The 22113-nt window shown below is 37.1% G+C and overlaps 1 protein-coding gene across 7 annotated transcripts in view; it reads left to right on the forward strand.

The window, feature by feature from the left end:
• LOC106666663 (MAM and LDL-receptor class A domain-containing protein 1-like) overlaps positions 1 to 22113 on the forward strand; it is a 123901-nt gene that overhangs the window by 97109 nt on the left and 4679 nt on the right. For 4 of the 7 annotated variants that reach the window (XM_024230114.1, XM_014394010.2, XM_024230115.1 and 1 more), the window contains exons 2-15: positions 17136 to 17256; positions 17939 to 17966; positions 18031 to 18186; positions 18264 to 18408; positions 19380 to 19548; positions 19619 to 19795; positions 19851 to 20007; positions 20076 to 20260; positions 20322 to 20406; positions 20471 to 20641; positions 20698 to 20806; positions 20954 to 21131; positions 21210 to 21297; positions 21354 to 21512. In XM_024230114.1, the coding sequence (XP_024085882.1) occupies positions 17136 to 17256; positions 17939 to 17966; positions 18031 to 18186; positions 18264 to 18408; positions 19380 to 19548; positions 19619 to 19795; positions 19851 to 20007; positions 20076 to 20260; positions 20322 to 20406; positions 20471 to 20641; positions 20698 to 20806; positions 20954 to 21131; positions 21210 to 21297; positions 21354 to 21512 (1928 nt within the window). Of the gene's footprint in view, positions 1 to 1289; positions 1311 to 10041; positions 10119 to 14012; positions 14126 to 17135; positions 17257 to 17938; positions 17967 to 18030; positions 18187 to 18263; positions 18409 to 19379; positions 19549 to 19618; positions 19796 to 19850; positions 20008 to 20075; positions 20261 to 20321; positions 20407 to 20470; positions 20642 to 20697; positions 20807 to 20953; positions 21132 to 21209; positions 21298 to 21353; positions 21513 to 22113 lie in introns of those variants that run through there. The other 3 variants (XM_024230119.1, XM_024230117.1, XM_024230118.1) reach the window with 3 other exon arrangements.

Genomic DNA, 22113 nt, shown 5'->3' on the forward strand with positions numbered 1-22113 from the left:
GTAAATTTTTATATACGTCTAATCAAATTTAATAAAATTTGGTTATTATTTTTTTATAGCAGATTTAATATATAGGTTAAAAAAATCGATTGGCATATAACCTTGAAATACGTCCATAACAAATGAAAAAAATACGTTTTCACAACAATTAGTTGAATATATATTGAATATATTTTTCCTTGGCTCCTAGGCCTCATTGGCAAAAACGCTCGGACACGTGACTAACGTTTTTCGTCCTAATATAATAAAAAAAAGTTTTATTAAAATCACTGATACCTGGTTGGGAGCCGTTGTGATTTTTCGTCGGGTGAAGGAAACCTGCCACGCCCAACTTTTATACCATACCTCCCACCAAAAATGTGTATGTTTAATTGTTTTTGGTCTATTGAGTTTGAACCCTAACTAAAAAATGAGGCTACATTGCATAAAATTATGTTCATGTTTACTTGTTCTCGACGACATGCTTCCGCATGACCGCAGCATAATTTTAAATTTTCCGGTATTGAAGCAGTCCTCTCATTTGTTGTCATTCTTTCATACATTGTGTCGCAATTTGTTTATACAAAGTCCTATTATATCGAATCGGTTAAAAATCGCGAAATCCGGCACACATTTTCAAAATGTCCGAGGAAGGACGGATTTGGGCCGATTGTCGCAACGTGAAATTCACCCGGCAGAGCTAATCGTTCAACGAACGGAACCGGAACCGGGTCGGATTCCTCCAACTTGGCACGGCGATTGTTCACCCGGGTGAAAGTGTCCGTGGTGTTTCATTTGTCGACGAGAAGCGTGATTATCACATTCACGGACACCCCCCCCAGGCTACAAAACGGTCGGAAGTGTATCTCATTACGAATACGCTTGACACAATTACACAGCGGCCAACGACTGTGAAATAATAATAGACCCAGGTTAACTAACAGTTTGTAATTTGTATAACGCCAAAAAAAAAAAAAACAGTTGAGGGCTTTGCCATTCGGCGGATGCAAATGTTCCTCCTATCTACATAGATGTTTCCAATTCCTAGTACACCTGTAGCCACCTACAGTTAGTTTTCAAATTATACCTGCATTTAGTGTGATTTTGTTAAACAGACTAGCTTTTACGTGGCTTAAATATTCTTTTTTAAGATGGATTGTTTTTTCTTTGACTTTTGTTACCAGTTTGTTAATTGTATCCGTTACGTCCTACATTTCTTATCTGTAAGGTAATGGCTAAAAACCGACACTAAGAAGTCTGTCAGCAACTGGCCAACCGACGCTGAGTCATATGAGGGCGCGAGGAGATCTAGAGGTTTAAGGCGAACTAAGGTTAGTGTTTGGTCATTTCTTCGACGAGAGTCAGGTAAGTGACGTAGTAAAGAGTTGGGTCATTTTATCTGGATATTGGAAGGCTTAAACACAATCCCACTTATTACATCCAAAGTCGTCGCATGTCTTCTGTAGAGTTCGGTTTTGACTGTCAAAACAGATTTCGTTCTTGTGGTCGTAGGTCTTGTGTTGGGATTCCAAGTTTCTTTCAGATTGGAAGTCAGTAGCTCCTTGTTGATGATCCACAACAGACATAACCAGTCAAAATGAAGTTACTAACGTATTAAAGGAAGTTTGGCAAATTGCGAATGTTTAATTGAAAGGAAAGGATACTTGGGTATTGCAATGCTAAGAACGAACACAGTGCCACTTATTACGTCCAAAGTGGTCGCAGATCTTCTACAGAGTTCGGCTTATGGTCTTATGCCAGTCTAGGGGATCTCTCTAGTCATAGTACTAAGTATCTGACGCGATTAGAAGTAGGTACCTCCTTGTTGTTGTTGGAGTGCAGACAGAACCAGCTAAAATTGACGTTAGTGACTTATTAAGGAAGTTTGTCAAATTGAATATTTTTAATTGTAAGGAAAGGATGCTTGGGTATCAGATGACTAGGAACACAATTTTGTACAAACTGTTCAGTTTATGCCGTCAAAACAGAAGGTTGAACGACGATGAAATGATGATATAACATTTGAAGTTTTGTGATCTTATGACTGTGGGGAATATCTCTAGACAAGCATCTAACCTGATAAGAAGTAAGTAGCTCCTTGTTATTGGAGTACAGGCAATCAGCCAAAAGTGTGGCTAGTGACGTGTTAAGGAAGTTTGACAAATTGAGGATTTTTAATTGGAAAGATCAGATGCTTGGTTATTGGATGGTAGGAACCTATTACATCCAAAGTGGTCGCAGGTCTACTACAGAGTTCAGTTTTGATCGTCAAAGTAGAAGGCTGAACGAAGATGATACGATATTAAAATGCAAATATTGTAAACTTATGTATATAATTATATATACAATACTATGATAATTAGCTGTCTAGTTTTGCTTTGAGCCAATCGGCTTAATGCTAAAGGCAGCCTGTGAGGCTATTGAATTCACCAAAATCAATGGATTCAAAATAAAATTCTTTGAAAAGTATAATAAATTTAAATTAGACCGAGTAAATTATAGGCGGTTACTCTTCTGGAAGTAGTCTTCTCCTTCAATTTGCCATTCTCGCTTTAATAAGGAGGAAAAAATTTCTATTCTGGCTCATATAGAATTTAGGAGACAACCAAGAAACCTTATAACCAGTAAGTATATATATATATATATGTATGTATCCATTGGTAGCTCCAAACTCGAAACGGAGGTCGATCTACTTGAAGTATTCACCTTGAAGTTACACTTTGATTACTGCCTAAGGATGTTGAGGTTACCTCCTCATAGGTTGCCAAGAATCTCTGCCTTGGAAATAATAAAAGCCAAAACTTTCTGGTTTAAGAAGAATTGGATTGATCTGGCTCAGAGATATAATTGTGAATTGACTGTGGAAGGCATGTCATTATGGAGTGGCCAGTTGGCCACCTTATTGAGTAAAATGAAATCTTCACACCATGAGGAGCTTCAGAAAAAAAGCTGTAGTCCCGTCCCGTTTTACATTATATCCGGAACTTGATCATTGTGCTGGCATATGCAGCCTGATTGCGGACCGGTCGTGGGGTCTATCGCTTAGAGAGCTCCGCTGGCTATTTAAATTGAGGTGCGAGTTGCTATTCTTAAATTACACTCCAAGGATGGAAAAAGTAGTTGAATTGTGCCCTCTATGTAATTCCAGAGCGGTGGAAAACACATTTCATTTTGACGCCGAATGTTCAATTCTTGCTGAGATTCGCGACCTGCACGTTGGCCTGGCGAGGCTGACCAGACCCGCACTCATAGCAATGTTAAATGATGGCCGTCTGTGTCGTCCTCTCATCAGATTTGCTCGCCAAGCTTCGACTTACAGATTCGAGCTAGTCCAACACTTTAATTATTAATGTTTTACAATATCTCTTTATTTTGTTAGCTTTTATTATTACTATTTCTTCTATTTTCTTCTCTAGTATTGCTTTATTTTTATTGTTTTTGATTTATTCATTTTTTTTTAATTTAATCGCACTATTTTATAGTATGTTCATAGATTAATTTAATTTAATTATTTCATGTATTTTTATTATAATTACTCTGTGTTTGCTCAAATCAACTCCGGCTGACGGACTGTTGTCCATGCCGTAAAGTATTGTGTAACATATTTTGAGTTTGTTGAATTCCATGTAAATAAATACTATTCATTCATTCATTCATTCATATATATATAAAGTATATTATTTGCATACCGTTTTATTGGGACTGAAACATGAGGATTTAATTTTACCGATGGTGGAGAAGGACGTACCTTGAATATTTCCCTTGCTAAATTTATTAAATGAGTAATATTTTCCTCAGTTTTCGAAATCGTCCTTTGTAATTCCGCTTTTCAAATCTGGCGATAATTCCAATGTCTAATTATAAATCCATTTTCATCCGATCCGGTTTTTTTTTGTTTTTTTTTCAAAAATATTTTGATCTTTTCAGGTTTGCAATAAGTTAATGGCCTCAAAAAGGTTATGTAACAATATAGCTTCTGTACTGGTAGATCAACAGTTACTATTTCGCTAATGTTTCAAAATTATATTTTGGACGCTATAGCCGACGGTTGTCAGGTGGATTCTGTATATGTAGATTTTTCCAAGGCCTTCGAGAAAGTTGATCGATATTATTATTAATTAATAATTAAGTAATCGATATTATTAAGAAGCTAGAGCGAATTGAATATCTGGAAATCTACAGCTTTGCTGCACAGTTATTTATCTGAACGCACCCAATAGTGAAAATCAGGTCTTTTAGATCTTACAATTAATTAAGGTTTTTAGTTGAGATAAAAAAAGTCAATGGCACGAGCGGGATTCGAACCCACGATCTTCGGCTTGATACGCCGCTGCTCTACCACTTGAGCTATCGTGACCTCGATCCACTCGGACACCAACTTCCCATCTCAACCCCACCTATTGAGCCGAGAATCCAATCCGATTACATGACATTTGAGAAATGGCAAAAGGAAGGAAAACTCAAAAGGTGGGGTTGAGATGGGAAGTTAGTGTCAGAGTGGATCGAGGTCACGATAGCTCAAGTGGTAGAGCAGCGGCGTATCAAGCCGAAGATCGTGGGTTCGAATCCCGCTCGTGCCATTGACTTTTTTATCTCAACTAAAAACCTTAATTAATTGTAATGTATTAATTGGTCAAGCGGACCACGAAATTAGTGAATCTTTTAGATCTCTTCCTTTTCTGTTTTATCTGGTGTGCCACAAGGCTCCCATCTTGGTCGTTTTCTCATTCTCTTCTTCATTAATGCTATTCACCTTGCTCTATCTGGTACTGAGTTTCTTCTATTTGCCGACGACTAAAAAATATACATAACAATTTATTCTTCCTTAGATTGCATTAATTTACAAAACGCTCTCAATAATCTTTCCGCTGGTGTCAAACTAACAAACTTTTCTTAAATAATTCTAAATGTTTTACTATCACTGTTTCTTAAAAAAATCTCCTATTTTCTACTCTTATATTGAATATACTGGAAATATACTGACCCTAGGCCATCACCCAGCTTGAAGATTTTCCTTATTATTTATACGTGATCAAGCATTTCCACTTAACGCATACCTCTTGAACTTTAACCCAACAAAAGCTCACAATAAATCAATTGGCAATAATAAATATAGAAATTAATTTTTTCAGTGCAAAGACAAGTTTTCTGTCTCTTTGGTGTGAAAGCCGCCTAAAATAAATACCGTTATATGTCTACCTTGCCTATTTGACAGGTTAGTCTCTATTTTTGTATTTTTCAAATTGAACCGATTATACTTCTCGATAACATGGACATGGTCTTGAAAGACACTGGTGATCACGCCCATGGGCTCCGGGCATTTAATTTTGGGACCAAACCCCACCTGGAACTCATTGTGTTCTAAGTCCATCATAAATAAACAGCAAACTCTTTTTTGATACCTAGGTTTTGATTGGAAGAAAATCTCTTATTCCTGTACTTGGAGCCTTTAAGATATGCTTTGAGCTGGATACACAATTTTTTTGCGTGAACATTTTCACCTCATCGATTTCGCCCTACCAGGGTGTGAGCAGGCGTTAGGAAAGTTAAAGAATTGTTTGGTTAGGTAGAGTAAGGATTAGGTTGAGTTAGGCTAGGTTAGAGTGAGGGTTAGGGAGGTATGGCTAGCGTTAAAAATTGATTAGGATTAACTTAGTATAACAACTTTTAAAATTATGATAACCCTAAAGTTAGCAACACACCATCAAACCACATTTGGGCATACACCCAAAACAAGAAGTGGATATTGCACAGCTCAGCAAGTAGTTCAAACCCGGAGCGACCAAAGGCCAGCAAACCACCAATGTTTAATCACCAAACATGTGAAAAATTTGCATTCTTTGTTCATAAAACCCGAGTGAATTTCTAAGCCTATTTCCATAGTTGTAACTAAAATGTTAAGAATACTTGTGATCAATATGGGAGCAGGTCCAAAACAGCTCTTCCAGCGATATGGTCGAGAGAGAAAAAAGGTTGGTCAGAGTGTTTGGTTTAAATTATTTTAGGTAGGGTTAGGTAAGGTTAGAGTATGTTAAATAGGGTTAGAGTTAGGGTAATTGTTAGGTTAAAGTATAGATTAAGTCGGTTTCAGTGTGGGTAAGTCATAGATTAGATAAGGTTGAGTATGGTAGGTAGGGTTAGAGTAAGTGTTAGGTTTAATAAATTAAGTAGTTTTTGTTGATTTCCTCCTTTTGTTTATTCCTTCTATCATATAATCTAATATTTATAATCTAAATATTACCTTAGGTTGAAAGATGTGTATTTTTTGTTTGATATAGAAATTCATATTTAGGGGCTTGAATTGGCGCTTAGTACAAATACGAGTTGTTTTGTTTTTTCAAAAACCTATTTTTTTGACATGTTTTACTGGAAGCTTCTCATGCGNTATATATATGTTTTTAACAAAAAACAAAGTTTATATTCGTTTTCTGCACCTAAAGAACACCTGTATACACATTTTTAGGGAAAAACTCTTTTTTTTACTAAAATAATTCGCCTTCCAATTTACCTCCGATTTTTTCACAAAAATGGTGATAACTCTTTTTTTTCTTTTTTTTAACGAGGGTTCGCAACAGCAGAGGTTATATCAACCCTCGAAATGCCGGTGTTTTTGAAAAAAAGCCCATTTGTAAGTATGTCGGATTCGAATGCAGGGCGGCTGGATTCGAACCCGGGACCTTTACCTTACACTGATGAGCGCCATGTCAACGCCTAACTGTTGCGGCCACCGACGCCCCCCCTAGGTTTATGGTTAGGATAAGTGTTAGGTTAATGTTTGATACGGTTAGGGTTATGTTAGGTAGGGTAAGGGGATTTCAAGATTTTAACTTTAAAAGCTCTCGTGACACTTGTTTTTCATCTCAACCAAGACTTAGATTAAAAGTATAATTAATAAATCAATTATGACTATAAATACATATATAGATTAATTTTAAAACTCTAATAACCCTGACTACTGAAACAGCCATATGGCAGCATGGGACTCGGACATCTTGCAGGCTTCTAGTTTTCTGCATAAATATGCTCACCAGTCATTCTCCCGGTACGTAGTAGGTATTGACACGGTTCTTTTCCCACCGGCAAGTGCCCGTGCTTAAAATCTCTGTTTGGCTGATAAGCCTCGTAGGTTTTGCCTTTCCCTTCTCGTCCCGACCTCATTGAACCAGGGACCAATGTCTTTTCTACCGTCACTTGGCAAAACTCTGTCCCCAGCGGTTTTGCCATTTGTCATCATCATCTCGCGTCTGCTTAGGGGACCTTTCTCCAATCATCATTAATTTCTTTTAATTGTTCGTATATTTTATTTATCAGTGGTTTCCAGACCGGTTTGGGCGAATGAGTATAATAAAGGGTCTTTACTGTTTTTGATGTATTCTCTGTGCGAAGTGCCTGGGATGTTCAATAAGAGACAACAAAATCACGTCAAACGATTTTAGATATTTATGTATTTGTTATCAATGATGCATGGTATAAGGCGAACGAGATTGATATAAAATGGCCGTTTGGAGGTGGAGAAGAACGTTTAGAAGGTTTCCCCTCGGCTCACGTGACTGAAAAAGCCCTTCAATATTTGAACATTTCATGACTTCCTCGTTTATCAATCACTGGGGCTCGTTCACGTAAGCGGCCGAAAATACTCAAGGAGGATCAAAGTTTTAGTTAATCGATGGCATTAAATATAGACATTATGCAAAACTTCCTCAACGGAATTACCACCGTTTTTACCGATGGCCTGAACTTTCAGACTTTTTTCAGATTGAAAAAAATCGAAATCGTAAAACTCATAAATCACTTACGAAGAGTTGGGACGGGCTGATTGTTCCTTTTTTACTTTACTACTCGCCGAATACTCGCCGCGGTTTGATTGCATTATCGATCGACTGTTTCGAATGGCCATTGAGGATAACCACGATAGTCGAATTGTACCTGGTTAATTTATTTTAAAATCCCTCTAAGGAATTCGGGCTATTATATATTATGTTCTTTTAAATTTAGCAATTGCCGAGGTTTGCTTACCTTTAATGTCCAAGGTGATAGAAAGGCATATTTCGCTCCAGTTGAAACTTCACCAGAAGGGCGAGTAGATTCAGGAACCAACAGCACCATCGGGTGCCAAATACTGAACACCTTCGAGGAACGGCACGTAGACATACTCGCAAAAAGTTAAGCCATACCTCACAAATACTTGGTAATAAAATCACAGCAGCCCATCAAATCCCTCATCACCTCAACTGTCAAGATTGACCAGAATGATAAATAAAAATAAACTCTTTGGCAAATCAGATAAACGCTTCCTGGTTACGGTTTTAGTCTGTTGCCGACGCACAGTATCATACATTTTCAATTGAATCGGCCCCTCTTTTTTTTTACGTTATCCTAACCCTACCTAACCTATTCCATCCAAAACCCTTAACAACTTAAACCTAATACCTGCCATAACCCAAACGTTACCTGATCATACTGAAATCTAACATTTACCCTAACTCTAACCCTACCTTTTCTAACTTAAACCTAACACTTACCCTTAATTCTAACATTACCTTATCTACCTTAACCCTAAAAGTAATCCAAACGTTAACTCTAATCCTGCCTAATCTAACTAAAACTTACACTTGCCCTAACCTAACCCTGCCTAATCTACTTAAACCTAACACTAACCGTAACGCTACCTAATCTAACATAAGCCTAACCATAATTCTAACCCCACCTAACCTATTCCATTCCTAACCATTACCTTTCCCATACTAACGTAAACCTAACACACACCCTAACGCTACCTCATCTAACATAAGCCTAACCATAATTCTAACCCGACCTAACCTATTCCATTCCTAACCATTACCTTTCCCATACTAACGGAAACCTAACACACACCCTAACGCTACCTAATCTAACATAAGCCTAACTATAATTCTAACCCCACCTAACCTATTCCATTCCTAACCATTACCTTTCCCATACTAGTATAAACCTAACAGTCACCCTAACGCTACCTAATCTAACATAAGCCTAACCATAATTCTAACCCCACCTAACCTATTCCATTCCTCACCATTACCTTTCCCATACTAACGTAAACCTAACACTAACCCTAACGCTACCTAATCTAACATAAGCCTAACCATAATTCTAACCCCACCTAACCTATTTCATTCCTCACCATTACCTTTCCCATACTAACGTAAACCTAACACTAACCCTAACTCTACCTAATTTAACTTAAACCTAGCACATACCCCAATGCTATCTAATCTAACTTAAATGTAACATATACCCTAACGCTTCGTCTTACTTAAATCTAGCACTCATCCTAACGCTATATAATATAACTTGAACCTAACACTTACCATACACCTTCCTCATTTAACTTAAACCTAACACACCATAACTCTACCTAATCTAATTTAAACAACACATAACCCAACGCGACCTAATCTATCTTAAATCGAACACTTATCCTAACTCTATCTAATCTAACTGAAATTAACAATTAATCTATCTGTAACGCCACCTAATCTAGCCTAAACATAACACTTCCCTTACTCTACATAATCTAACTTAAACCTAACGCACTCTAACTCTGCCTAATCTTCCTTGAATCTAACACTTGTTATGTATTCCTTTTATTCCTTATTCAAAAATTTATTCCTATTCAGTATTTCTTTTATATAGCATTTTTAATAGGCAAAAGTCTTTCGTTTTTGATTTTTGAGGAATCTTATTATCGATTAGGAATAAAAAAATGGACATTTCTTTTTCTATTGTCGTGCGATTATTGTATCACCAACTTGGCCCGTTGTTTCTGAAAACTTGGGTAACTAACAATCTGAGAGTTGTTGACTGAAGTCTGCTCGTTCCTGACGACATATATGTTCTATAGGATCGCTGAGGATTTATCGATATGCGATATATAGCATAAACAAAGAGTTCCGTTCATTCCAACTGGACACAACAAGAAAGCGGAAAGAGACTGACCTTCTGGCTTCACGGTCGGCAATACTCCGAAGGGGAATCGTTTCGGTTAATTAATGCCGCAATAAAAAATGCAAATCACTCCGATGTCCTCGCCTCGCATGCAAACATTTATTCCTTACGTTACGTTGTAAATCCTAACCGGCGCTTAACAGCTTAACATACAAGTAAGTGGACAAATTAAAAAACAACGTGTTTGTGTCGAACGCTCATTTCAACCAAACACTCATTTCTGTCCGACCTATTTGTTTTTTGTTCCTTTCTCTACGAAAATAGAAAATAACTAGGCTCGTACGAGACAAAGCTTGAACACAAAACGCACGACGGTTTTCCACTTTTCACTTCAGCTGCGGATGATTTTCCAGCTCAGTTTTGAACATGGATAAGATTTTGAGCTGGATACAGCAATATTATTTTGCATGATAATTTTCGCGACATCGGTTTCATGTTACAAGGGAGTTGGGTTGAGTACGGTTAGGGTAAAGGTTAGAGTTACGGAGGGAATATGTTAAAGTTGTGCTATGGTTACAAACCGTTCAGACTTGTGGTAAGCCACCAGTGTTAATCATGAAATATGTTAAGAACTTTCAGCGGTTTGTTGCAAAAATCGCAGTAAACTTGTAGACTTGTTTTCATACTTTTCACTTCTAAAATTTTTAAACTTAAAACTTAAAATGTTAAGAATATCTGTATTTAATATGAGAGCAGGTCCAATATAAGCTTCTCACTAAAGTTGGGAAAAAAGGTTACTAGGGTTAGAGTGTTGGGTTTAAGTTGATTTATTAAGTTTGGGTCCTTTCTGTGTGTTTAGCTTGAAAAAATTAAATAGGGTTAGGTTAGACTAAATGTTAGGTTATGTTAGGTTCATGTTAAATTTGAATAAATTAAATAGTGAATGTCAGATTTAAGTTAAATTAGGCAGCGTAAGGGTTTGGTTTAAGTTAGATAAGGTGGCGTTGAGTTAGGGCAAGTGTAAAGTTCAGTTAGATTAGATACGTTATGGTAGTGCCAAATATAAGTAGATTAAATAGGGTTAGATTAGGGTAAGTGTTTGGTTTAATTTAGATTATGTAAGATTATGGTTAAGTTTAAGTAGATTAGATATGGTTAGGGTTAGGGTAAATTGTTAGGTTATGTTAGGTTAGGTAGGATTTAAAATAAGTTAGGATTAATAGATTTAGGATTACGGTTAGATTAAGGTCAGAGTTACTTTTAAGTTAGTTTACATAGAGTTTGGTTAGAGTAAGTGTACAGTTTAAGTAGATTAGAGTAGGTAGGGTTTGGTTAGAGCAAATTTAAAGTTTAAGTAGATTAGGTAGAGTTATCAGTCATTAAACTCCGCGGAAAAGACCGTTCGACTTTCAGGGTTAGAAACGAGCTTGGTTGGAGAAACCTTGGCTTTCTTTGCTGCTTTGATCAATTGTTGATAGTCACAGTCTGCTTTAAGTGGAGGGCATGATCACTTCTTCTCATGATACATCTGAAAACCTCTGTATTTTAAAGTTTTATTCTTCATAATGTTTTTTCTCTTAAAGCTATTGCACAAGAGGTAAACATGATTCATGGTTCATGGAGATATTCTGCATACCACTAATTGTAAGTCTTATTGTTGATTGTATTATTCCTAAGGCTTTTCATCTAGAACACCTAGATATTAAAATTGGACAGCATTGTGAGGAGGGGAGGTCAGGTGACGATTGCTCGATTCTCCAGCACATGCAGGCAAATTGCAGACAAACCTTGCGAGAAAAGCGGACCAGAATGATCAAGTCGTTTTTCGTTTTTCATTTGATCGAATGTATAGTTCAACGGTTTGCTTCTAACTATTTTCTTTTTCTGGTGAAATGGCTACGACGAGTAAAACTGTTCTTCTTGGTTTGATATTTTGTATAAGGTCGGTTATTAATGTATTGGGTTGTCCGGAAAATAATGCAGGATTTTAAGTTTTCATTAAAAAAAATCTATATAAAATATTCTGTTTACGTTTACAGGATTACTCATTTGTATGAATGTCANAAATTATTTTGATTAAAGAACATTGCTTTAAAGTAACTAGTTTCTTTTTTTTTGTTTAATACCAAAATCCTGCATTATTTTCCGGACAACCCAATACAATGGGCCGTATAGAATAAGATATTAAATTTGGTGTTCAGAAAGCCTAGGCGTATGTGAAACTATTTGAGTTGGTTCCGCTCGTTGGGGACGAGCAAAGGAAAAATTTCAACCTATTGATTGTACTATCGACTACTGACTCGAAACCGGGCAATTGCAGTTACAAACCGTGACCAGCGAAGCATGGAAGGGTTTCGTGTTTAGCATCTACAAAATCCCGGGCAACTCACGGTCATACAGGTGACAGAATTGTTCAGCTTATGTTTGAAAGTATGTACGTACAGTTTATCCTAAAAAATAAGTTGAAATTTTTTTATAGATTGAGTAGTTTCTTGCGAAAACCGGGGGTGACATTAGTAAGTTGACACCCTGGTTATTAAACAGTCAAAAATTGTTTATAAATAGTTTTTATTCTTAACATCAGTCAGATTGCTTTCGCCAAACGCATTAACAATTTTTTATTTTTGTTAAAAGGACCTAGATTGTAAAAATAGGGGTGCAAAAAAGAAGACTTAATGTGTCTTGTCGCTTCTTGGCTGTAGAGGTGGCAATTTTCTTCTTTATTCTCTCTTAATTTAACCCCTTTGAATACTACAAAACAAGGTTTCGTGGCTAATAACGTAAACTATTCTAGGATCCTGGTATTACCAGGTCTTTCTTAAAATAAAATTTGTGGAATTACTTAAAGACATAAATTTCGTGGTGTTTCCCATTTCCAAATATTTGCAGGTTGTTTTGTTTTGAATAGCTTAGAGAAGAGGAATCTTTTTCATAAAGTCCAAGTGGAAGAGAATGTTAATAGGAAGGAAAAAATAAACCAGATATTTTATTTTTCAAGCAAAACGGAAAGTATTTGAATCTGTACAGTAAAACGTTGAATTGAACCTTTAACCCTAATCTAACATAACTTTAAGCCTAACCCCACCTACCTAACTTAATATAACCTAACACTTACCCTAACCTAACTCTACCTAATCTAACATTAATAAATCCTGACCCTACTTAATCTACTTAAACCTAACACTTAGTCTAACCTAATTCAACGTAAACCTAACCTAACCCTACCTTAACCCAAACACTACATCTGCTAATTATGAAAAAGAATTGCAAATAATTAAAACCTCGGCTAAAAACAGTGGAGATCAAGACTAGACCTATTTGTCGATAGGTTGCCAACGCCAGCCTATCAATAAATATTTTTTGATATACATTGTCTTGACCAAGGTTTTAATTGTTTGTAACTCTGTTTTATAATTAGCAGGTATTAATGGGAGTTTCAACATACGGTTTATGAGCCAAATGAATCCAGCCGTTTTTTGGGTTCATGTATAAATAGAATCTGCTAGTATCATAGTGTCTGTTTTTTGTGCGTTGTCTACATACGTCCATTTCAATTAGGTTATTTATTATGGATAGCTTTAAGACTAAAAACTTTAAACAGCCATCTTCATTTATTTCCAATGTAACATTTATACTAGAGTGTAAAGAATTAATTAATTGGAGGAATTCTTTTAGACCCTTTAATGTTCCCGAGCATAAACATAAAATGTCGTCTACATAGCGTTTCCAAAAAAGGACAGATTTAATTAATTTGTTATTTGATTTGAAAAGAATTTTTTCAAAGTATCCATGAATATTTCGGCAAAAAGTTAGGATACTGGAGACCCCATTGGTAACCCTTTCATTTCATAAAATTTATTAATAAATTTACAATAATTAGATAATAGGCATAAAGGGTCCATTATATCGGGTTGTCCGGAAAATAATGCAGGTTTTCACCATTTCTTTCAATTACCCCTCTATAATAAACTGTTTACGTTTGATGGATTATTCTTTTTTACTAACGTCAACACTTTTTAATCCTCGTCCAAACAAAAATGTTTGTTTGCCTCGGTAGCACTTCGTTAATTGGGAATAATTCAGTCTTTACTAAGATGTCAACACGCAATTGTCGCTTAATTTCGTTTTACGAGTTTCAACTCTGTCAGAACGGCGCTCAAAAGGCCAGAAACATTCACGAAGTCTGACGCGATGGCAATCTGAGTGAGAGCACCGTTCAGAGGTGGTTTAAAAAATTTCGAGAGGGATATTTTAGTTTTGAAGACAAAGAAGGTCGTGGAAGGATTTATTCTCTAGATGAGGATGTTCTGCGACTTTTAGTTCGAGAACTTCCACGGAATCTTTCAATTAGCAAATCGGCCGTCGCTGACCGAGGCAATTGGAAAGGTGAAAAAGCTCAAAAGTTGCGTTCCCCATGCATTAAACGGCCCCCAAAAAAATCATCGTGAGGAAGTTCGCGCATCACTTCTTTGCCGAAACAGAAAGAATCTTTTCTGGATGGAATTGTCACATGTGATAAAAAGAGGATACTCTACGAAAACAACAGACGTTCTGGACAGTTGCTCGACAAAGTAGAAGCAACACCACATTTTCCACAGCCGGCAACTCATCAAAAAAGTTGATGTGACTCTTACGTGGGCATCGTTTGGACTGATTTTCTACAGCTTCTTGAATTCTGGCGAAACAATCAATGTCGAAACGTGTTGCTTTCAAATTGAAGCAATGCACCTGAAATTAACATTACAGAAGCCATCTTTGGTCATTCGGAAAAGGCCGATTCTGTTACGCGACAACGCTCGGCACCATGTCACATGTGACAACTCGAAAACTGCTGGATCTTGGTTATGAGGTTCTGCCTCACCCTCCATATTCTCCAGACCTCTCGCCTACCGACTACCATTTCTTCAAACACCTGAATTGATTGTGACACGGCTGATTGTTCCTTTTTTACTTTACTACTCGCCGAATACTCGCCGCGGTTTGATTGCATTATCGATCGACTGTTTCGAATGGCCATTGAGGATAACCACGATAGTCGAATTGTACCTGGTTAATTTATTTTAAAATCCCTCTAAGGAATTCGGGCTATTATATATTATGTTCTTTTAAATTTAGCAATTGCCGAGGTTTGCTTACCTTTAATGTCCAAGGTGATAGAAAGGCATATTTCGCTCCAGTTGAAACTTCACCAGAAGGGCGAGTAGATTCAGGAACCAACAGCACCATCGGGTGCCAAATACTGAACACCTTCGAGGAACGGCACGTAGACATACTCGCAAAAAGTTAAGCCATACCTCACAAATACTTGGTAATAAAATCACAGCAGCCCATCAAATCCCTCATCACCTCAACTGTCAAGATTGACCAGAATGATAAATAAAAATAAACTCTTTGGCAAATCAGATAAACGCTTCCTGGTTACGGTTTTAGTCTGTTGCCGACGCACAGTATCATACATTTTCAATTGAATCGGCCCCTCTTTTTTTTTACGTTATCCTAACCCTACCTAACCTATTCCATCCAAAACCCTTAACAACTTAAACCTAATACCTGCCATAACCCAAACGTTACCTGATCATACTGAAATCTAACATTTACCCTAACTCTAACCCTACCTTTTCTAACTTAAACCTAACACTTACCCTTAATTCTAACATTACCTTATCTACCTTAACCCTAAAAGTAATCCAAACGTTAACTCTAATCCTGCCTAATCTAACTAAAACTTACACTTGCCCTAACCTAACCCTGCCTAATCTACTTAAACCTAACACTAACCGTAACGCTACCTAATCTAACATAAGCCTAACCATAATTCTAACCCCACCTAACCTATTCCATTCCTAACCATTACCTTTCCCATACTAACGTAAACCTAACACACACCCTAACGCTACCTCATCTAACATAAGCCTAACCATAATTCTANAACTCGAAAACTGCTGGATCTTGGTTATGAGGTTCTGCCTCACCCTCCATATTCTCCAGACCTCTCGCCTACCGACTACCATTTCTTCAAACACCGGGACAACGTTTTACAACATAAAAAATTTATTTATCAAAAGCCCTTAGAAAATGCGTTAACAGAATTTATTAATAATAAAGATATAAAATTCTATTCAGATTCACTAATTTCGTGGTCCACTTGAACAATTAATACATTACAATTAATTAAGGTTTTTAGTTGAGATAAAAAAGTCAATGGCACGAGCGGGATTCGAACCCACGATCTTCGGCTAGATACGCCGATCCACTCAGACACCAACTTCCCATCTCAACCCCACCTTTTCAATTTTTCCTCCTTTTTGCCATTTTTCCCGAGTGGATCGAAGTCAAAATAGCTGAAGTGGTAGAGTCCCGATCGTGCCATTGACTTATTAATCTCAACTAAAAACCTTAATTTTTAGTATATTCTTAAACAGGGATATTTGTATATAAATTAGTAACATCAAATGACACAAAAAAATAGTTGTTAGGTTTATTTATGTTCTTTAACTATTTTATCAGTTCTAAAGAATTGTTAATACCGCATGTAGGTTTGAAATTTGTGTTTGTTTTAATTATTTCATCTATTGTTATCGCCAGTTTGTGGCATAGAGAATTATATATAATTACTGTTCTTATAGGTTTGTTTTCTTTGTGGGTTTTGATTGGGGGTTTCGGGTTCATTAGTATTAGTTTTTAACCGTATATTAGTCATTTGAGAATAGAAAGTCAATATTTTTTATGGCTGTTTTGAACTCTAGTTTTTAATTTTAAGGTGGCTTCATTTTTTAATTCTTTACAATCGTTATTGTTAAGAAATTTTTCAACTTTAGAAACGTATTTTTGGTGTTCAGTCGTAACTATACTATTTCCTTCATCGGCTTTTAAAATAACATTGTTACTTTATAACTTTTTAATCGGCTCACACTTGTATGTAGAGAGACGTGTTTGTAACTCCTTCGACCTGATGATGAGCGTTTAATGCTTGAAATCCGGATCATTGAAAATAGCAAACTGTGAATAAGAACTATATTTTAAACTGGTTTAACTAGTTTCAAGACTTGGCATTCCTAAGTAGTATCACTAGAGACTTAATTATAAGTAGTTAGCATTAAAACAGTCTTACAATTTATTATACAACAGAACAACAGGTCACCCTCGAGCATGTTTCAGAGAATTCCTCTACCTTACATCATGCCACCAAAAACTATTGGTAAGTTTAATTTTTAAAAACGTTTGTGTTTCAGAATGAACAGTGCATTTACAGGCAGTTTTCTGGCCTTCCTAGTCATTGTAACCACCATCCAACAGGTCGACCTAACATCTCTACATACAAACATCACATGGCATGCAACAACGTTACCAAAGGTATTGTAATGTAGACAATTTTTAATTGTCTTTCCTTCTAGTTTATCATACTTGGATAGTTTTATAATAAGAACGACCCCCACTGCTGCCCTAGAAGTCCTTCTCAATACATCACCACACACAACCGTAGTAGGACTGCTAAAGTCCTGTTAGGACTGCAGTCGGGTCGGCCATGAACCCTTTTGCTCCATGCCTAATTACCAAAAGCAGATCTATCAATGAATTAAGAATAACTTGCTCCATTGGGATTGTAATTCAGGACGGATGCCAAAATTAACGACAGTGCCGCTTAACTTACAAGAGTGACTACTGCCTTGACACTGCAAACTCCAGAGGCATATGTAGAAACTAGGATCAGCAGAAACAAGCCAGGAAGAAGAACAAACAGCAGAACATGTCGTTTGTGCGAAGGCCTGCAGGCAGGGATTTTTATTCTTGAGAGAGTAAAAGTCAATGCCTGAAGACACAGGACCCGTTGGGAAAACTTTCTGATCTAATAAAAAGCCTTAAACTTAATGAAGAGTTCAACACAATTATTTATTTTGCATAATAGACAAATATTGGTCACAGTGTGCAAGGTTGTCAATATCTCTTTTTAACCTTAACCTCACGATATAAAATGAAAATTATTTAATTTCATACACCTAATAACTCATTACTCTTCTGTTGTTGTTTTTTCCAGATACGAATAAGACGGCAAGATACATCAGGTAAGGGACAAAAGTTTAAAAATTGCTTAAAATACTCAAATGATTGATTTTATTTTGGTTGCAGAATTATGCGACTTTGGTACTGATACTGAACTTGGGTTGTGCGAATGGAGTAATAGAAATGGGTCGGCATTGCGCTGGGAATTAGGAGCCGGGACTCTCAGTAATTGGCTAGGAGGTCCGACTCGAGATGCCAGCGGTATAGAAGATGCAGACAAAGGTTGACCATATCAAATATTTTTTAAGTTTCTACTTTTTTCCCTTAGTATGTTTTCATGCAGGTAATGTATGTTTTAGGAGGATATGCATTTTTTGAGACATCCCTCTTAGCAGCACCTGTTTTAAGAGTTGATGATATAACGATCAGAGAAGGTCAAAATGCTTATTTAGAGAGCCCAGTTCTTGGGTCGACAGGCGCTGAAGGGAAATGCATCAGCTTCAGGTTGTATTTCAGCTTCTATTACTTTCACACACAAAAAGAACAATTCTAATTGTCACATATAGCATAGATTTTCTGGTACAGTATAAAAGTAGTTCTTAATTATAGACTATTATTACAATTCCTCATTCATCCATAAACAGCTGCTTCATTCAAGGCAAGGTCTCGCCATCTGAGGTCACATACACAGCCTCGGTTTTTTGATATCACCCAGGATCCACACCCTCAAAAATTTTGCCATCCGAGGTTCAAAACCCGAGACTGTTGAGCTGGGTACACTAACCTGTACAAGACACCATTGTTAGAGTTAGTGTCAGTTAAGATGGAGTCAGTAACAGTTCAGATAGAGTCAGTGTCAGTTGATAAGGAATCAGCAGCAGTATAAGTACAAGTTAGAACCTGAGTCAGAATCAGTGTCAGTTGAGATTGAGTTAGAGACAGAGTCAGAGTTAGTGACAGTTGAGATGGAGTCAGTGACAATTCAGCTCGAGTTGAGATGGAGACAGTGGTAGTTGAGAGTCTTGGCCAGAATCAATGGCAGTTCAGATAGAATGAGACCTGAGAGAAAAATGTAGAATCAGATAACATGAGATAAATCAACTGATTCTGGAGTATGAGTTCAGAGGTTAAGTCTTCTCGAGGAGTTGCTCATCAGAAAAAAGGGCTTTAACCTATCACCAAGATCTAAGCCCCATGACAATGTTCCTCCCCCCGCATGAAGACTGTGTGCTGAGAGATAAATCTGTTTGTAAACCAGAAGCACCACCCTTAAACTGGAGCATTTAATTAACCTTTTTACATGAATAAGACTGCTATGTCTCTTAGACGGAGGAGATATCCTTAGGCACAAGAGAGACAACAATATATAATTGTTTTATTGCTATTTATTGCTTATTCTTATTCATATTACATGCGCACACAGAAATAATAATAGTAGAGATTTAAAATATAATCCAAAACTTATATTTTTACAGTTTTTCCATTGACGGTTTGAGTGCTTCTGGACTTCGTGTGGTCCTTCAACCTGTGGGAAAGGATGGTCGTCCCGAGTCATTTTTCCGAGTCCTCTGGGGCTCTAAAGACCCAACGAATAAAATGTGGATGAACGCTGAAGTACTTTACACATACAACAAAAACCATCAGGTACAAAATTTATAATAAAAGAAACAAATAATGTAACAACAGTTTTATTTTAAAAGGTAATTATTTCTAGATAGTTTTTGAAGGTGTCGCAAAAGATTTACCTGATCCGTATCGAAAATACAGAGGGTATGTTGCAGTCGATAATATTATTTTAAAAACTGGAGGAGAATGCAAAGGCCACTGTACATTCGAAGGAGGATTTTGTGGATGGTTAAATGAAGAAAATGATGATTTCGATTGGTCATTGGTATGCATCATATATTTCACAGTCATTTGCTAATTTAAAATCATACCTATTTCAGGGAAGAGGTAGTAGAAATCCTTCAACAGGGCCTGCGACCGACAGATCCAGTTTTATATACGGCGGAATGGAAGGAGGATACACATACATAGATTCTTCTTATCCCAGACGACCTGGAGATGTCGCTAGGTTATCAAGCGCAGAATTTGAACCAACATGTACAATAAATAAAACCAAACATTTATTATAAATTTGTACTACCGCAACTAATAATGCTTATTTTAAGCCCCTGACACACCATTGTGTCTAAGGTTTTGGACACATATGTTTGGCAATGGCGTCGGATCACTGAGTATACTTATAAGCGATACGAGGGAAAGGCAAGATAGGGAGATATGGTCATTGTCAGGAGAAGCAGGAAATGCCTGGTATCAAGCCGAAGTATCTGTATCTTCTCAGAACGCGTTTAAGGTAATATTACCTACAAATAACCTAAATAGGTCAGTCTTATAACTGATTAAGTGGCTTTTAGATTGTTCTACTGGGTAAAATTGGGAAAAACAATTTAGGTGATATTGCAATCGACGATATCTCCCTTACTCCTGGAAGCTGTCCAAGTAATTTCTGAACTGAAAGGCAAATTAATAACTCATCACTAATAAACTGAACGTGACGTTTCAGCTGCACCACAAATCGCTGCTCCTGGTTCAGGTGATTGCACGTTTGAAGTGGACGAATGTGGCTGGAGCAATGTCGTGTCCAGAGAGAGACTGGATGACATTGATTGGGAGAGATCCTCAGGGCAATCCGTAAGGACAACTGCAAGAGATCATACTCTTGGAACAGAAAAAGGTATTGTTTGTTACTTTTTGTTTGAAAATTTTCTTAAATTTCGTTGCAATGTTTAGGATACTTGATGACACTTGCAAGAAGTACGGTTCAAAGACCTGGCAATCGAGCTTGGTTTACATCGAGAGATTTAAAGCCAGCTTCAGGCCCTCGATGCTTATCATTCTGGTGAAATTTTGAATTTAATAAACTAATTCTTATTAAACATTATAAGACTGGAGGATTGACAGTATCCCTTCTCCAGTCCTCAAATGTCTAACAAACATGTAAAATCCAATAAAAGGTACAAGACAAAATATTCCTTTAATTTTTTAGGTTTATAATGAATGAACCGTTCATCGATAATTCAGGGCCGAGCCTTGGCGCTCTGACTATTTACACGAAGAAAGGTATTGAAAATGATTCACCGATGAAACCGGTTTGGAGATTGTACAACCACCAAGGCCCTGAGTGGCAATACGCACAAGCTCCCATTGCAGAACCGAACGATCTGGTATTCCCACTGTTATCAATTCTCCATTCCCCCCAAAAAAATTAATTTCCTAAATTCTAATTATTGAAATATTTACAGATACTCATTGAAGGTATTTGGGGCTCAAGCAGATCAAACGGTTTCATTGCTTTTGATGACATAACATTTTTTGGCGGATCGTGTTCAAGTAATAAAAACCCTTTTATATTGATTTGCAAAAAATAATAAATACCTTTATTGTAGCATTGCCCACTGGAGCTATGGTCCGATCAGCAGAGTGTCGATTTGAAAGAGATATGTGTGGCTGGTCAAATGGTACAGAAAAAAGTTCAGCTTCGTGGAGATTAGCGACTAGTGCAAGACGACCAGCTAACCTAGCGGATAAAACATTCGGATCACCAGGTAAATAATAACCTATTGGGTGTATCCAGTGTAAGAACTTTGGAGGATTTAAATTCAATTAGCTCCTGAGTGACAGAAAACGGGTTTGATTTGAAAAGTGCCAGGCTGCTGTGTTTGGATCCTGTTAGTTTCTTCCCTCAACTCAAACCTTTTAAGGGTCAGTCTACTTTCCTTGTAAGTCAGGACTATCCTCATCAGAAGGGACTCTCATCGTCAGTCAACTCTTATCAGTTAGGACTCTCCTTGTGAGGCAAGGCTCTCCTCATCAGTTGACTCTCCTTGTCTGGTGGGAGTCTCCTCGACAGTCGACTCATCAGTTAGGACTCTTCTTGTGAGTCAGGACTCTTTTCGTCAGTCAACTCTTCTTGTATGTTGGGACTCTTCATATCAGTCTACTCTCCTCAATTTGCACTTACATGCGTCTGTCCAACTGGTGTCTCTACTCTACTTTTTCTACACTGATTTGCTTTCCAATCCTCGCCTTTGATATTGGTTCACAAAACAATGGTGGAGAGAAGTAAAAGCAAATTGTTGAGACCTTACAGTCAACACCATTCTTGCGAAGATCCTTTATCCCTGGCAGTGCATGCAAAACCCCATA

This window comes from Cimex lectularius, unplaced genomic scaffold (assembly GCF_000648675.2).
Source record: "Cimex lectularius strain Harlan isolate CLEC.00 unplaced genomic scaffold, Clec_2.1 scaffold56, whole genome shotgun sequence".
Classification (NCBI taxonomy): domain Eukaryota; kingdom Metazoa; phylum Arthropoda; class Insecta; order Hemiptera; family Cimicidae; genus Cimex; species Cimex lectularius.